At 41.8% G+C, this 16491-nt stretch overlaps 3 protein-coding genes and 1 long non-coding RNA gene across 4 annotated transcripts in view; 2 read left to right on the top strand and 2 right to left on the bottom strand.

The window, feature by feature from the left end:
* raf1a (Raf-1 proto-oncogene, serine/threonine kinase a) overlaps window positions 1-5344 on the bottom strand; it is an 18143-nt gene extending 12799 nt beyond the window's left edge. The window contains exons 1-6 of the mRNA XM_025059407.1: window positions 5011-5344; window positions 1827-2053; window positions 1624-1736; window positions 1406-1508; window positions 1152-1309; window positions 531-608 (exon numbers count right to left, since the gene is read on the bottom strand). Coding sequence (XP_024915175.1) covers window positions 531-608; window positions 1152-1309; window positions 1406-1508; window positions 1624-1736; window positions 1827-2027 — 653 coding nt within the window. The 5' untranslated portion in view covers window positions 2028-2053; window positions 5011-5344. The remainder of the gene's footprint in view (window positions 1-530; window positions 609-1151; window positions 1310-1405; window positions 1509-1623; window positions 1737-1826; window positions 2054-5010) is intronic.
* A 2504-nt stretch (window positions 5345-7848) lies between these two features.
* Window positions 7849-11492, top strand: cnbpa (CCHC-type zinc finger, nucleic acid binding protein a). Its single transcript, XM_008319455.3, has 5 exons — window positions 7849-8005; window positions 9545-9656; window positions 9786-9851; window positions 9940-10138; window positions 10515-11492. The coding sequence occupies exons 2-5, from the start codon at window positions 9548-9550 to the stop codon at window positions 10630-10632; spliced, it is 492 nt and encodes a 163-aa protein (XP_008317677.1). The 5' UTR covers window positions 7849-8005; window positions 9545-9547; the 3' UTR covers window positions 10633-11492.
* An 862-nt stretch (window positions 11493-12354) lies between these two features.
* LOC103385530 (haloacid dehalogenase-like hydrolase domain-containing 5) overlaps window positions 12355-16491 on the top strand; it is a 4989-nt gene continuing 852 nt past the window's right edge. The window contains exons 1-9 of the mRNA XM_017036308.2: window positions 12355-12832; window positions 12868-13046; window positions 14187-14390; window positions 14481-14593; window positions 14679-14772; window positions 14910-14943; window positions 15062-15236; window positions 15412-15600; window positions 15990-16484. Of these exons, the coding sequence (XP_016891797.1) occupies window positions 12939-13046; window positions 14187-14390; window positions 14481-14593; window positions 14679-14772; window positions 14910-14943; window positions 15062-15236; window positions 15412-15600; window positions 15990-16383 (1311 nt within the window). The 5' untranslated portion in view covers window positions 12355-12832; window positions 12868-12938 and the 3' untranslated portion in view covers window positions 16384-16484. The remainder of the gene's footprint in view (window positions 12833-12867; window positions 13047-14186; window positions 14391-14480; window positions 14594-14678; window positions 14773-14909; window positions 14944-15061; window positions 15237-15411; window positions 15601-15989; window positions 16485-16491) is intronic.
* Window positions 14632-15493, bottom strand: LOC112487616 (uncharacterized). Its single transcript, XR_003050878.1, has 3 exons — window positions 15358-15493; window positions 14855-15242; window positions 14632-14770 (listed from the first exon to the last, which is right to left on the bottom strand). It is a non-coding gene; the product is annotated as an uncharacterized LOC112487616 (long non-coding RNA).

Genomic DNA, 16491 nt, shown 5'->3' with positions numbered 1-16491 from the left:
AGAGGGGGGGGGGGGGGGGGGGGGGGGGGAGTTCATCATTAACTTTCATCATCAGTGACTGTGGCCGACTGTCAGGTCAGTCATATGGACTGATGAACAGGTCAAACCAGGGGTTCCCAAAGTGGAGGGCGGGTCCCCTCAGTGCAGCCACAGATTGAGTTTTGATTCAATCTGTTCTTTAACTGCCCCTCAGTAAAACTGAGAAAGTGTGTTTAAAATAAACGTTGAGTAAATGTGTTGACGTGGGGGCCGGGGGGAGGGGGGGGGTCAATAGTGTAACACTGACAGTAAATGTTAAACAGGATTTGTCAATAATAATCCAAACTGCTTTAAAGAATCTGTTGACGTCTCTTTAAGGAACAGGATCTGATGTTTTCAGTCCAGGTCTGAGACCCAAACCTCCTAACACCCCTCCACCCCCCGAGACCAGAGGAACATTTAACCACAACTACTCTCACATTTACCACCAGTCAAAGGGGCAACTGTCCATGACACATCAGTCAAACACAGACGGTTTGTGTGGTTCAAACCTTGGGAAGCGTGTCATCCGCCGTGATGTCAGAGGTGGCAGTGATGGACCGCTGCCCTCGCCAGGTGTTGTACACAACCTGAAAAAAAAATAAAAATCAAAAATAAGTCAATATTTGGGTGTAGCCTGTGCAGCAGCAGCAGCAGCAGCAGCAGCAGCAGCAGCAGTCGTGTAAATACATGTTCTGCTCCACTGTCACAGCGACATGTTGAAGGAGAACCAGTGCACAAACCTGTTCCCAAAAACACTTATATAAAAATTAAGAGCTTTTTACAGACAATAACTGATAATTAATCAGATTTTTTTTCTTCAATTTTACCACAACCTGACACTGGAACAGAGGGATCTACATTTGGAATCACTAGAGAAGAAAGAAAAGAAAAAGAACATGAACCAACACCAGGAATATTGGACTGGGAGTTGGTGAAGAAAAAAAATCAATAACTGATGGAGGAGGAGATTGATACGGGATCAGGAGAGGAGAGATCACAGTATTTCAACATATCAGTTTTTCTTACAGCCCTAACCATCACTGACGTTAATCTTTTATCAAGTCCGTGGATCTAAAACCGTCCACGTTAACCTGTTATTATTGACTTGTGCCAACATTTCTGTGACTTACAGCAGTTGTCTGATGTTACTCCAGTCCACGCACATGGTCGGCACTTTGGTGCTACAATGCTCGTGGAATTTGTAACCGCACGTTTGGCAACGAAAACCATTCAAGAGAAACTTCTGGCAGATGTCGCAGAACGCCAGCTTCAGGTACGTTTTGCGAACCTGAAAACGAGATTGAAACGTAAATGATTTTTCTCACTTCAGGTCGTTTATGCGTGTTGAACACCAAGTGCAGCCAAATGCAGTGCAGCTACTCACAAAATTATGTGTGGTCAAAGGGACGTGGTCTAGAAACTCCACCAGGAGCTCCTCCCCAATCAGAGAGGTGGAGTCCGTGTTCCAATCCATCCTCAGCTTCTTACTGTCACAGAGCAGATTTTTTATTGAAGGGATGAACTGAAGCGAGCAGGAAAACGATCTGTACAAACTCTGATCAGGTTTCTCTGGTTTCACGCCCACATCAGGGCTGAGCTCACCTTCTCTGTCCTGGATGGAGCCTGAAGACGGCACAGCACTGAGGCTGCAGCCCCCGGACCATCAGGGCTTTAATCAGGCAACTCTGCAACGTCATACCTGGTCGCACGTTCACCTGGGGAATGAAAAGGAGGCGGGCAGATGAGCGGCTGGTTCTCACCAACAACTCCCTCCTGCTATTGGACGACAGGAGCCGACCACTCACCACAGTGCGCTGCTGGTTGGGGAGATAAACTCGTATTGTGCTGCTCGTCTTGGAGTCGGGCATTTTGCTGTCGTCCGAAGAGCGACGCTGGCAAGGAAAGCCCTGCACCATGGTCGGCGAGAGGCAGGAGCCCTCGAAGGCTGAGTCCTTCATTCCAAAGCCGTTGCTCAGAGTCTTCCACGCTCCCTGGAGGTGCTCCATTAGTAAAGCCAAGCGCTCTCAGTGGTCTGAAGAAAGGCACACATTGACTGAGGGTAGCCGTACTCAGAGAGCCTGAGAGCACATATCACCATTGGACTTCTTAATTAATATTACATTAGATCGCTCTCTCTCCCTCTCTCCCTCCCTCTCTCTCCCTCTGTGTACTGTCAGTGTATAAAGACTCAGCATAAAAAGTGGAAATGACATTTATTTTTTAATATTTAGCTTATCAGAGTAAAAATATATATATTTTAACAATTTATCTTTCAGTTTACTAAGATTAAGTCCCAGAGATGACAATCACAACAGTGTAAAAAAAGTTTAAAAAAAATTAAACATTACTGCAAAATAAAAAGGTTAAATACAGAAGCTCAGCTAACGCATCAACATGGAAGAAGAGAGAAATAATAATGAAGAACCCTCTGATTGACAGGGTGTGTGTGTGTGTGTGTGTGTGTGTGTCGTCACAGAGCGACGACATGGCGTGTGTCAAAGAGTCACCTGTAAGACAGGATTTCAAGTTTGCAATAACAACAAGACTAACGGCGAGCTGCAACATCTACAAAAACTAAAATATCAACAAGAAGTGCCGGTCACACCATGACCCTACACACTCTAGTACAGTAGGTGGCGGTATGCACCTAAAAACATTAGTTATGACACGCTATTAAACCAAGATTTCGCATCCCTACGTAGCCTAAGCGACATAATCGTATCGTGAGTTCAGAGTATCGTTATATCTGTATTGTCTGTTATTGTACGTCTCCTTCTCAGAGGCTAGTTTTTTCAGGTTAACTTTGTCGTCTGTTGCCAATCTTTAGTGAAGCCTTAAATGGATCAGATGAAATCTGGGTTTGAACGTTTTTTAATCTGTTTGTACGAAGCAGATTTTAAAGTCATTTCACCGAAAAATGTTTTTACCCCAAAACTCAAACAAACGAAGACCTTCTGGTCAGAAAATACACCATGAGGGTTGAATTGTTTTGATTAGATTCTCATTCATCCAGGTCACGTTATCCAAAGAGTTTAGTTGTTATCAACTGGACTTCTTCTTGGAGCATCAAAGACGTTTCATTCCTTTTATTTTATTATCTATTTCTTATTAAATATGTCTGACAAAGGTGCTGTAGCTGCAGCAGCAGAACAATGCAGACGACCTAATCCACTCAGACAAAGATAATCTGGGGCCAACACTGGGGTCACGTGTGTTATTTACAGACTCTTTCTTCTGTGCGGTCGGAGAAGTTAGACAAAGAAGTTCATAACACACGGAGGACGATCCCAAAAATCCCTAAACAACGTCGGATTTAAGCTGCGTGTATCCGACAGCGGTGGAGGAAACATTAGTCAAACAGGTAACAGACCCAGAAGAAGAGGCTGTTCCAGATTTAGCTGAAGCCGCCCTGTATAAACACTCTCCCTCATCGTCGGCTGTTTTCACTGCCAACTATAAATCTACAAACACACCCGACTCTGCCTAATGATGTCCCCCACCAGTGGGTACAGTGTGTGTGTGTGTGTGTGTGTGTGTGTGTGCATCCACTCACTCATTAAATCTGCCGTGTCCTCTGCTGAGAGATGCTAACAATAAACAGACACCGTCTCACAGCGCACACACAGGCTGTGGTGTGAAACTACAAACGCTCAGAATCTTAGCACAGCCACTTCAGCCTTTTACATCAAGCTTTGTTCAAAACGAGAGACGCGTTCCGTCTAGAAAAGAATGGAACCCCACAATAACGCAGAGACTTTGTTGTTCTTGGCCCTGACCTCCAGCGGGTCAGCGTGTAGCACATTAAAATGTTTGAAAAGACGAGACTGAAGGAAAGGGGACGGAAATGACAACTACAAATTAACATTTTTGACAGTAAATGGGCCTAAAAAAACAGAATCTTGGTGAAAAAAAGTAAGATTTTAAATGTAAAAAGTGACAAATTAGAAAAAGTAAACCCTCACATACAAATATCTTCAACCACAACACTACGCACCTGAAACACATGTTGGTAGGCAACATTTTATGTAAGACAACTTATCATTAAGAAATGTCATATTGCACCAGTCGAATATCAAAAAGTGTCCGTTAGCAGCAGGAAACAGGAGTTCACACTGTTTTAATCTTTTAACTTGTATCTGTAAAATCCAGCCTGCAGGTAATGATACTAAATTAACACCTTGATTTATGTCAACCTGGCACCGAGTCATTCAGTCCAAACCTGCTGGTGAATTAAACTTCAGGTGTCAAATACACTGAGAAACATTCAGAAATAAATCATAAAATCATAAAAAACTAAGAAACTTAATTGAAATTAAGAACTTAGACGTTGTATTAAATTATTTAAATAAAAAACTAAGAAACTTAATTGAAATCAAGAACTCAGACAACTTAAAAAAAAAAAACTAACTAACTAAATTAATTTACTTTACCTTCGGTTTGTTTGAATGGATATACAGTAGATAAAGTCAAATGTAACGTTCCGAAATGAAGTAACTACGGATTTGTTTACTTCAAAATGAAGTCGGTGTCACTGTTGTGTTGAAGAGGTGAATATATTATTTCCATTTGCCTCACAGAAAAGGTAACTTTACGTCCCCATTCATCACTAAAACAACAATGATAAATCCGTCATTGTATCGTGGGTATTTCCACTGCGATAATATCGGACGTTGCCCAATCCTCAAACACGGTCGCAACATAAACTCACTCGCCCCAAAATCTGTTGGACTTTAAGAGTTTCTAAATACGTGTGCGTTTCATTAAGGCCCGGTAGTGGCAGATAAAAGAGTGAAATTGAGCCCGTAGGCCCGTGGGCTAACTGTGAAGTTACACTTCCAAGCTCCGTTCACGCTCCTTTAACGTTTCACTTGTCCGACGTTGACGTTTTCAGAGTCGCCCTCGCGCCGTGCAAAAAGCAGTAGTCGTAGATAAAATGACATTGTTCAAACAGTAGCTGCGGAAATAGCCCTGAAATATGTGCGAGCTTACCAAGAGAAGTTAGAGAAGTTGTGCTCCGCCATAACTTCAGGAAAAAGTGGCGTCGGTGACATCGTCATATTTGCAACGCATTCAAAAAGAAAAAAATGGGGAAAAAGTCGACGCTGCAACAAAATATCACTGAAAGTGTTCGAAATAAAGTTGTAGCCGGCGAGGGAGAAAACCGCCGAGAAACTTCGACGTCCCCGTGGCTTTGTTTTGCGGGAGGATTAAAAATAACAATGAAGTACAAAAAAGTTTATATGTCCAAGTAGATGATAGAGAAAAATCCGTCGGACCCTCAAAGTGACACGAAGAGGGATATTCTTAAAGAACCGTGGGGAGATTTTCAAAGTAAAACTCGTGCTTCTTGTTTCGACAATATCTTAGTCCGTATGAACGTTGTGTTGAAATATAAAACATTTTAACTAACTTTGGTTTGTTTGTTTGTTTGTTTGTTTGTGTAAATCACTGCTTTTAAAGTGCTTTGCTGACAACACTGACAAAAACAAGAGTCTTAATTTGTAACGAGTGTCGCTGTTACACTGACCACGCAGGTTTATCACCAAACTCAGACCTCCTACTGCAATAGTGCCGCAGCTTTTAACGATTTAACACAATTTAAAATAAAAAAAATAATCATTAATTTAACACAATTTAAAATCAAATCCAACACAATAACAATGCCTAACGTGGACGGTACTAGTGTAAGTCCAACTCTTCTGAATTAAAAAATAAAATGCTCCCGTTCTGCAATTTTATGACTAAATAGTTGCAACTAACTGATTAACTAACTAACTAACTAACTCAGAAAAGGTAAAAAAAAATCTAAACTATTTTTTTAAATTAGTGTACCGCTGTGTTTTGAAAATCATAACATAACCTACTACCGGTTTGGCGAAAATACAATACAAGGTCCAAGGGCACCGCCATCTGGTGACACTGGAGAATTGCTACAATGAATACTATGATTTTTATTTTTTTTCCATCAACATCATTCTTTGGTCCAAGACAACAGATAATATGGTGAACGATATCCATGTTGGATTACAAATACACATTTAGGTAGAAGGGGTAAAAAAGGTAAATTGTGAAACATTCTCATATTCAACTCAAAGTAAGAACGTAAAGTGTTTAAACGCGTCACTGCGCTGGCATTTGATTTATGAACCGCTACAAGCAGACTGTAACAAACACCCGCCTGACCCAGTTACATCTGCAGCGATAAAACTCACCATGTGTTCTCTACCATCTCTGCAGCATCCAGGTCTACAGTAGGTCGAGACGTGCCCGGGTCACAGACGGTTCTCCCCACAACAAGAGTTGCCTCAGATTAAACCCCTCACTTTGTTTCCATTAGACTGGAGCAGTGGACAGTTCCTGTAACAGTTTTCCAACCGTACAGCCTTATTTCCTGTATAAGTGACTCCACGATGCTGTCAGCGCGTGTGACTTTTTTTTAAATTGAATCCTCATGTCTGATATGTTTGAGTGAGAGATTTCTAAACAGATAGCATAAATACCAGATACTGCTCCTGTGAAAATGAGGGCAGGGCTTTGTTGGTGTGGAGTTTCTTAAGGTGTTCCACCCCATATTAAATTCCAATACTGTGTTACAGCCTTTAAAATGTACAATAATAACGGGGCTTTTTTTTTTGTTTGTTTTTTATTATTATTCTCTTATAAATAACGTTATTGTATTTACGCCTGATTTCTATTGGGGGTGTAAGGTGGAGAGCGAGGATCACCAGACATGGACACCGCTGTTTTGGGACTTAACGAGCAAATCCACCTTAAGACAGAGACGCAGGGCTTCTTCACCACTTATTGATTTGACTGAGCACTCAGGGCAGTTAGCTGAGACAGAGTTCCAGCGGATTGTTGTCTGCACTAGTCTTCAACTCACCACATAATGACTAAATCACAGCGTGCAGGAGTGTGCACTGATTGTTGAATATTGTTTATTGTTCCATTGAAACGTGACGCCATGACAGCGTGATCGAATCCTGCTTTTTTGTGCATTTTCAAACAAATACTATTGTCTGAGTTTGACTTTGGTCCAAAGCTTTCCTTTTGTGCATTTTCAAACAAATACTATTCTCTGAGTTTGACTTTGGTCCAAAGCTAACTTTTTTTTGTTGTTGTTGCAAACCTTAGTAAAGATTTATGATTTTCTTCATATGTCTGCTTCAGTGTCCAACTGTAGAACAGCATTTTCAAAAATTGTGTAAAAGGTTTATACTGTTATACATTTGTTTATTCTATGAAGTCATGTTTTATACGTCAATGATTACCAAACTATTGGAGCAAGGAGCCATTTCTGTATCAATCCTACAATATTGTGTTTTTTTAATTAAACTTGACAAAGTACCATGTATAGGTTTACTTGGTTAATTGGTATTTAATACTAAGTTATTGAAACATGCATTGGTCCATGTTACTATTTTAAATTTGCAAAATGCTTAAAATATAAAAATACCTTTTGTGTGAATTCAGTCAAAAATGACTGTGCAATTGCTCTTAAAAATAGTTTTTACAAGCAATGAAAATGAAACAACAAAAATCACAGAAAGAAAACTCTTTATTATATAATTTAAACATTTTTAGGGAGAAAAAATCATACACGCGGAGCCAAAAGATTGTTGTCATGTTATAATAGTTGTTTATTATCAGTTTTTAAATATGTTCAGTGAGAAATAATGTGTCTATCAACTGTATATCTGTCTGTCCATCCACTGAAGCAGCTCTTCCATAATGGCGACCGATCCGTGTGCACACACGGACGCAAACTGTGACGCAATCTCAAGGCAACACAGTATAAATACTAAGATTGGCTGATTCGTAGAGGCGGTGTCCAGACATCATCACCCCTGATTCGCTGTCTGAAGAATAGAGGGCCAATGATGAGGCTGCGTTTTAGTGAATGACAATTCAGGAACTCCCGTTCTCACCGCATGTAGTGCAAAGAAGGAGGCGTAAACACTGATATTGCTAGTTATCCAGCGAGGTAAGCATTTAAGATGCATTATCGTATTTTAAGTCTTAAAATCAAATGTATTTGTAAATGCACACATTTGAACATGTATACATTCAGCATGTGTTGAAATTGAAGATTTGTTCGGCTTCCCTTTGTTTGCACTCAATGCTGCGCTCAGCTCCCGTTAACCGAGCTCGGCTCCCCCGCCCGGCCCCCCGAACGACTTCGCTGTGCGCGGGAAATTTTGTTTTTTAAGAGAATCCGTTCAAATGTCTAGCGGAAACTCTCTGCGGTAAAAAACTGACGCCAACAGTGGCGTTTACACAGTTTTTATACCGAGGCATCCGCTTTAGTCGTCGACTGAATCGTGCCTCTTGGCTGCGTTGGTTTGGTAGCTCGTTAGCATGTCTAAACCAGCAGATAACGGTACGCGAGTCTCGCGAGGAAAGTCAACGTGACCAGGCCGGTGTTAGCGGAGCCACAACCTGTGTTTCAAATGGATTTAAATATACTACGTTAACACCTAACGCTCACACACATTTACGACCACCAAATGTCGACTGTTTAGTCGACTTAAAAATGATGAGTGTGGGACGACGAAATGTGTCTTCTCGCGTTAGCTTTAAACCAACGACACGCTCGCATTGCCATGTCTGTTTCAGTCAGCGGCTGCGCTGTTTTAAATTGTACGTGTTTAGGGGAAATTAAATGTGTTATACATATATATTATTTTAACGGTATAACTTAGATTATTTCGGAGAAACCCCTCCAGCCTCTTGATTTCTATTTATTTATTCGGAGAAACCCCTCCAGCCTCTTGATATCTATTTATTTATTTTTATCCAAGGTATTTCCATCATCACATTAAATTAACAGCAGCAACAAGTTATCCGCGTCGCTTTTATTCCGAATCATATGAGTTACTACCCGACTCTTGTCAATCTGTGGGTGTTGGTCACAAGGTTTCTGATTAACTTCCACTCTTCCTAACTTCAACAGCGTCAGCACACTTGACGTTAGACCTATGGCGATAACATGAATCCATCGGAGAAGCAGTGTAAGTTAGTCTGGTAGTGGGATGTCCCGTAAAAATAGACATAACAGCTGAATCGGTTTCCCCTTTAAGGTGTGTACTAGCCCCCCCCGTAGTTCCTTTTGAATAGACTGGACCACCAAGGTCTGTTTTATTGGTTCTTCATCCTCCAGTAGATAAAAGAGAGTTTTGTTTACACTTAATAAATAATTTTGGTTAACTGAAAGCTGACTAGTTACTGCATTGGTGTTGGTGGTTTAGTAGATGTTGATTTAGTTTGTAGTTTGCCACATTCTTGTTTTAAACTGCTGAAAGAAAAACAACATGACGACCACTCGAGCGGCCCAGCTTTGTCGACATATGACAAACATGTGTCAGTAGCAGTCTTAGTGTTAAAATAGTAGTTCATCTGTTCAACATGCTTTTTGAATTCAACAAACGGTGGATAATTCCAGATCTGGTAGACTGGGCTCTACAGGTTCTTAGAACCTTCAACACATCTTTAAAAAAGTCTCTGTTCATTGTGTTTTGTGTAGACAATGGAGATGAGCAGCAGCAGTGAGTGTTTTGGATGTGGCCGCTCTGGGCATTGGGTCAAGTCCTGCCCTAATGGCCGTGGACGTGGCAGGGGCCGAGGCCGGTGCAAGGGTAAATTGTACTACACACACACAAACAAACACCATGTTTGACACTATACCAGTGTTTGTGAATTAATTTTAGCACATTTATATTAACATGGTTGATGGGTTTTCAGTGCGTTTTACCCTTGTCTTACAGATACACACTGCTTTCGTTGTGGAAACCACGGACACATAGCCAGAGATTGTTGCCAGACTGAGGATGGTACGATTTGTTTATGATTTTTTAATTCATTTGAATGAAAAATGCATTTTTATGTTGTTTAATTTTCTTTCCTTCTCCTCGTTCATAGCCTGCTACAACTGTCACGCGATTGGCCACATTTCCCGTGATTGCAAGGAGCCCAAAAAGGAGAGAGAGCAGCTGTGCTACAACTGTGGCAAAGCTGGTCACGTGGCCCGTGACTGTGAACATGCCAATGAGCAGAAATGTTACTGCTGCGGTGGCTTTGGCCACATTCAAAAACTTTGCGATAAGGTGAAATGTTACAGGTGAGTGTTAGCTTTTTGGTCACTGCGTGTTATGGTTGTTTTTCAAATTTTTGCAGACAATTATTCTTAATTTAGCTAAAACCGTTTTTTTGGGGGTTTTTTTTAAGTGAACAAGGCCATGGGTGTAAACTAAGATTGTAAACTATGATTTGACATCATTTGGGAAATTGATATTACTGCAACAATGATGGAGTGAAAAAAATATGATTTAAAAAAATGGAGTAAAATCACCAGTATTGAGGTAGAATAGATAATAAAATGAACAGAACAAAACAGAAAATGCATATCTACACTGTCTACATCTTTATCCAAATTCACACAAAGAAAGAGAAAACTTAAATGTATTGAATCTGGTGTCTTCTTTCTTTCTCTGCAGGTGTGGTGAGATTGGCCACGTTGCTGTGCGTTGCAGTAAATCCAACGAGGCTAGCTGCTACAACTGCGGCAAGGCCGGCCACCTGGCAAAAGACTGTACCATTGAAGCCACCGCATAAACAGTGCGCTCTGTTGCCCCTCCTTTTTTCAGATTGATGGTTGGTTGTATTATTTTCTCTGAATCCTCTTCACTGGCCAAAAGTTGGCTAACAGAGGCTAGTCCCGGGCCAGTGAGCCTCACGATATGAAATACAAAGAAAGGGGTGAAAAAAAATCATTCTGCATTCAATACAAAAATGTTTTAGTTTGGTAGCGGTGTTATGTATAATGCTTTGTTAAAGAACTCCCCCTTTCCAAGCCACTGGTGATCAGAGAGAAATAAATGGGACGACACACATGGGCATCAGTAGGATCTCTGAGCTCGTGGACGTGAGTCTCAGTTAAACAAGATAGGAGAAGGGAGTCAGTAGGAACCGAACTTCCTTGTATGGTTATTTTGGTTTAGTGGAACGAGTTGGTCAAGAGAGTTTGACATGGAAACATTTCATAACATGATGCATTTCAGCAGAGCAGCTGAGGGTGAAGACAAAACACATGTTATATGGCTAAGGAAGAACTATTGGAGGTAGTAAAAGAATCATGTTCTTTTATAGTAATCTGTTTACAAATTAAATGAGTCCAAGGTAAAACTTTACTTTTAAAATGGCTTTGGAATTACTCTTTTCTTTTTTTGGGACCTTGGCGATATTGAACATAAAATACAGTTGTCGGAACAGAAGAATTAGGTGTTATCTGGGGATTTAAAATAATGTTTTCACAGAAATCAAAAATGTTATTTTTGTACAATATCACTTAGACTACTCTATAAATACCATTTGCTTGTACTCAGTTTTTAAGTCGGAAGGAAAAGTGTAACTGAAGTCCTTGAAAATAGAAATGTAATTTTAACTATCAATAAAGCTGGAGGAGCACGGGGAAATGTCCTGACTTTTCTTCATTCACCGCCGTTTGGTTGAAGTCGGAGCTTTAGACAAAAATAGCTAAATGTTTTCGGGAGGATTAATTATATTTCCACTGTTAACATTTAGTCTTTTTTTCCCCAAAATAATACTTTTCAAACTTCATACAACTTCAATTAATTAATTACAGCATAGGTACAAAACCTATGCTGTAATTAATTAATTGAACAACAGTGGATAAAAATGTGTTAAATAAATTAATATACCATTGTTTAATGGTATAATTGTTTAAGGACGTCGTCGAACGGTGGTTCAGCTTGTTTTGAAAATGTCGGCCCCATGTTAGGGTTCCTGCAGCACCTTTCTACAGCACGTGTGAACCGCAGGGGATTTTACTGCACAACAAACAACTTCTGTGTGCTATAAATAGAACAGAGGGGAGGAGGGGGAGAAAAGGGGGGGGGTAAATATTCAGTCCTTCACCGGGATCCATGTTGTCCCCCACAAAACGAGTTTAATACAGTTAAAAGGAATCCTTGCACAGAATCTACTGTGATCAGAAACAGCGGGTCGACGAGGGTCACGTGGTAGATGAGGGACTCACGTTGAGCTGTGTTCGCTCTGGGTTGTGCACTGAAGCTCGTGCACTGAAGCTCGCGCTCACTCCCAGCCACACAGCGGTTCCTAAAATGGCAGCGGCAGAACTGCCACAGCTCGCAAACAATGTTGCCAGATCTGAATCGTGGAAGACGCCTCCGTAACAGTTAGCAGTTGACCGTAATGATCTTTATTGTATTTTGTTGTTGTTACTCTAACATCCATCATTTGACGTCGGATTTTTTTAAGGCCACGCTAAGGTTTGTTGTGATTTTTGACGAATCGATCTCGTCTGCTAGTTTTACGCATTTATAGTTTATTTAGACATTTTCTGACCTGATTAGGGCAGACAACGAAGACTAGCCAATCAACAGTGGGCGCGTCATGATTATCTTTCCCTTCTTGGTGTATTTTTTAAGTGACGTTACAGCCTGACGATCGTGGCAATTTAGTTTATCGGATTTGGAGACACGAAAAACAAGAGTAAACACGAAACTCAACATTATCAAATTCGCTTAGAATAGTCAGACTTGGCAACCAAGTGCAGCGCGAGCTTTTCTTTTTTCAACGCTGAGATTCCACGAGTTCTGTCTCAGCTGCAGCGCCCCCTCCTCCCTATTCTCCTCCTTCTGACCTCCTCCTCCTTCCCCCCTTTTCTCCTTTCCTCCTCGTCCTATGTCGTCATCGGCTTTCGTTCAGTCAAATAACAGGCGAGAAAAAAAAAAGCTAAAGCAAGACCGACCGGGTCGAGTTAGCTCGTGCTAACGAGCTTTATCTATTTTATATAATTTTTTTAAAAACGGGCTTTATCTATTTTATATAATTTTTTAAAAACCTAATACTCAAAATTCAGTGATGAATAAAGAAAGATGAGGGGATTCCTGGCGTTTTACCGGGGCTTTCACGCCCTGAGTAACCGTCATGCCAGACGAAAAGCTGCGAATGTCGGTTCTCGGTTCGGCTTTTGCGGAACTCAGGTACGGTTTGAGCTTCTTCGGACAAACAGTTGTCGTCACGGCGACTGTTCTGTTTGTTTATTCTACATTGACGTTTACCAGTCAACTACATCGACATTGCTTTTTTTTCGGCAATGTTGCATGTAACCGGGGCTAGATGTGGATGTGTTGGCAGAGAACAAACAGTACCGGACGTGACGTCACGGCTCCAAGCAGATGTAGCTGGTGTTTACCAGCAAAACGAACATTGTTTGTGTATCGCTTTTGTGACAAAAACATTAAGCACAACAACAGGGAAATATATATTCTTGCGACGAATCATTAAAAAAACTGATGCTGTGAGTTTATTGAAATAAAATAAATAAAAAACGTTTCTTTGTAGACAGTACATTTCATTTTACGCCGGGTTACAAAAATATTTTTTGTAACCAAGAATCCCGGACCTCCGGTCTAAAGTTACCTTTTAGATTGTTGTTCTTTTAAACTTAAACGTTGCTATATTTCAATTTTAAATAAATATGTCATGGTACAGTTTTACAGCCTAAAGTCAGGCATAATCTGTATATATAAAATTTGAAAAACAGGTTAAAAACTAAACTTAAATAAACATTTCTTAATATTTAAAAAACGAACTAAACTTAAATAAACATTTCTTAATGATATTTAAAAAATGATATTTTTTTTATTAATAAATGACTAGTAACTATGTCAGGAATGTATTTTAAAATGTCTGTGTTGAGAATAAAAACAGTGACATGAATTATTATTATGTATCAGACTTTGATTTTTCATATTTCTCCTCCACACGGTCTGTTGTCATTTTCACAACATCTTTATTTTCACCACATTTTGCCCCTAAATCCAGTGGTTTACCCACGTGTGTAATGTTAAAGGACAAAGAAAATGGCCGACCCCGGGCCTCATACGACGTACCTTCCACTACAGTGCGTCACTGTTCAGGTAACAGACACAGTGAAACATCAGGTTTATAATCAGATGAGATCGTTTCTGAGTGGGTTTGAACATAAACACAGCTGTAATCCCACTCTCAACCACTGACAGTCGGACTCATCTGTGATGCGGCACCGCAGGGTTTGGAATGTTTTGAAAAAGGTCAAACTGTTTTATTGGAGTTCGTTTTTGTTTTTTTTTTCTCTGCAGCCTCAGCCGAGCTTCGGGCTGCTGTTCGATATCGACGGCGTCCTCGTGCGGGGGAGGCTGCCGATACCCGCCGCCAGAAAGGCCTTCGAGAAGTTGGTGGATTCTCAGGGACAGTTTGTGGTGCCGGTTGTGTTTGTCACCAATGCAGGGAATTGCCTCCGTCAAACAAAGGCAGAACAGCTCTCCTACATCCTGGGAGTGCCGGCAAGTCCTCCAAGAGTTTTCTTTAGGGATTAACAACCACTTCCTGTTTGCTCTCAACCACTTTTTTTTCTCCTTCTAATCTCGGTGCAGATTTCCCAAGACCAAGTCGTCATGTCGCACAGTCCACTGAGGATGTTTAAGAAGTTCCATGACAAGTGTGTCCTGGTGTCAGGACAAGGTCCGGTCCTGGAGATCGCCAAAAAGTACATTTGAGTCTTTGAGTAATTTGGAAGAATCTGTTTTCATTCTTTCAAGGTTCTAAGAACATATATATTTCTTCTTTTCCAGTTTGGGTTTCAAGAATGTTGTCAGTATTGAGATGCTGAGGGAGTTGTACCCCCTGCTGGACATGGTGGACCACAACAGGAGACCCAAACTGCCTGTAAGACGTGGAGATTTAAAATGACGTTAGGAACAAACCGCTGGTTCTCTGCTTCAAATACTTGACACAGTACTGTGTGTACTTTGTGGTCTTGGTCTTGTTCTTCTGCACGTGCTCACTCCTGTCCTCTGTTCCAGCCCAGCCCTGTGGTGAACCTCCCCAAAGTTGAAGGTATGAACCTGTTACTTCATCTTCAGATTCTTCTCCAGATCAGGAGCTCAGACGTAACCGCTCTGATTCACTTTGTTTTCACACACACACACACACACACACACACACACACACACAGCTGTGGTTCTGTTTGGAGAGCCAGTTCGATGGGAGACCAACCTGCAGCTGATCATCGACGTCTTGTTGACCAATGGTAACCTCGGCAGTGTTCACCAACCCAGAATGACGCCTCATCTGCCGGTTCTGGCCTGCAACATGGACCTCATGTGGATGGCCGAGGCCCAATCGCCACGGTAACCCTTACACAACAAAACACAGCAGAGTGAAGATAAACATCAGTAGTATTGAAACGTTATTTCATCCATGAGCTCCGCCCCCTCCTTACCCCCCCCCCCATCACATGACCAGCTGCACCTCAGTCCTGAGATCAATGATGGAACACAGACACACGTTTGTTTGGTTCTGTAGGTTCGGTCATGGAACGTTCCTGGTGTGTCTGGAGAACATCTACAAAAAGATAACGGGCAGAGAGCTGAAGTACGAGGCTCTGATGGGGAAACCCAGCGAGTTGACCTACCACTTCGCAGAATACCTCATCAGAAACCAGGCCGTGGGCTGGAAATGGAAACTCCCCGTCACCTCCCTCTACGCTGTGGGGTGAGAGCGGGCTCTGTGGGCAAAAATGATAAAACCAAAAAAAAAAAACATAGAAAAACAAACATACAACTGTAGTGAAGTAAACATAAAAATATATATGTAGTAAAGAATATATAAATGAAATAAGAAATCTAAATGTAGTAAAGCCTCATCTGCTGCACGATATCCACATTTTACCACATAATTCTGTGTATTATTTAAGTACAAAATAAACGGCTGAGGGTCAGTCAAAATGTCCTCAGACACTGAACAACAGTTTAGACTAAAACCTGGAGGTTTGTTATCTTCATGAATCCTTTCTGACCTGCCCTTGTACAGCTACTGCAGTAGTAGTAGTAGTACTGTAGTAGTTGAAGTGTGTACTCAGCCGTCTGCCTCCGCGTCCTCAGGGACAACCTGATGACCGACATCTACGGTGCCAACCTCTACAATCGTCACCTGGAGGAGAGAGCCGCCAGGAAGGACCAAGCTGTTGCCAAGATGGCGGCGGCCACGGGGTCCACCGCCACCGTGCCCCGGGAGGAGGACGCGGACAGCCTGTGGGAGAGCGAGCTGGCGCTGCCCTCTGCCACCTGCTGTAAGTCAGTGCTGGTCTGCACCGGGGTCTACAACCCCAAAGCTGACCTGCCCTCCGACGTGAACCACTGCATCGAGGAGACGGCGTTTCACGGACACCGGGACTTCAGGTTCGACCCGGGGCTGGTGGAACCGGGCCACGTGGTCCAGGATGTGGCCGAGGCCATCGACATAATCTTTGAGCAGGAGAACTTTGTTCCTCCCTAGAGGTTCCTGTTTGGTGCCATCATCAGTTCCTGTGGAAGAAGGTTAACCTGACACTGTGGACCATGTTTCACCAGCGGCCGTAGACGGACAGTCGGTCCCAGGTACCGA

The sequence above is a fragment of the Cynoglossus semilaevis genome, chromosome 10, assembly GCF_000523025.1.
Source record: "Cynoglossus semilaevis isolate Cse_v1.0 chromosome 10, Cse_v1.0, whole genome shotgun sequence".
Lineage (NCBI taxonomy): Eukaryota > Metazoa > Chordata > Actinopteri > Pleuronectiformes > Cynoglossidae > Cynoglossus > Cynoglossus semilaevis.
The sequence above is the reverse complement of the archived record's forward strand: the minus strand, read 5'-3'. Positions and strand labels throughout refer to the sequence as shown.

Coding starts and splice junctions, on each gene's coding strand:
- cnbpa (XM_008319455.3), top strand. CDS start 9,548: ATGGAGATGAGCAGCAGCAGTGAGTGTTTTGGATGTGGCCGCTCTGGG. Junction 9,657..9,785: donor GGGCCGAGGCCGGTGCAAGG/GTAAATTGTACT, acceptor CTTGTCTTACAG/ATACACACTGCTTTCGTTGT. Junction 9,852..9,939: donor TTGTTGCCAGACTGAGGATG/GTACGATTTGTT, acceptor CCTCGTTCATAG/CCTGCTACAACTGTCACGCG.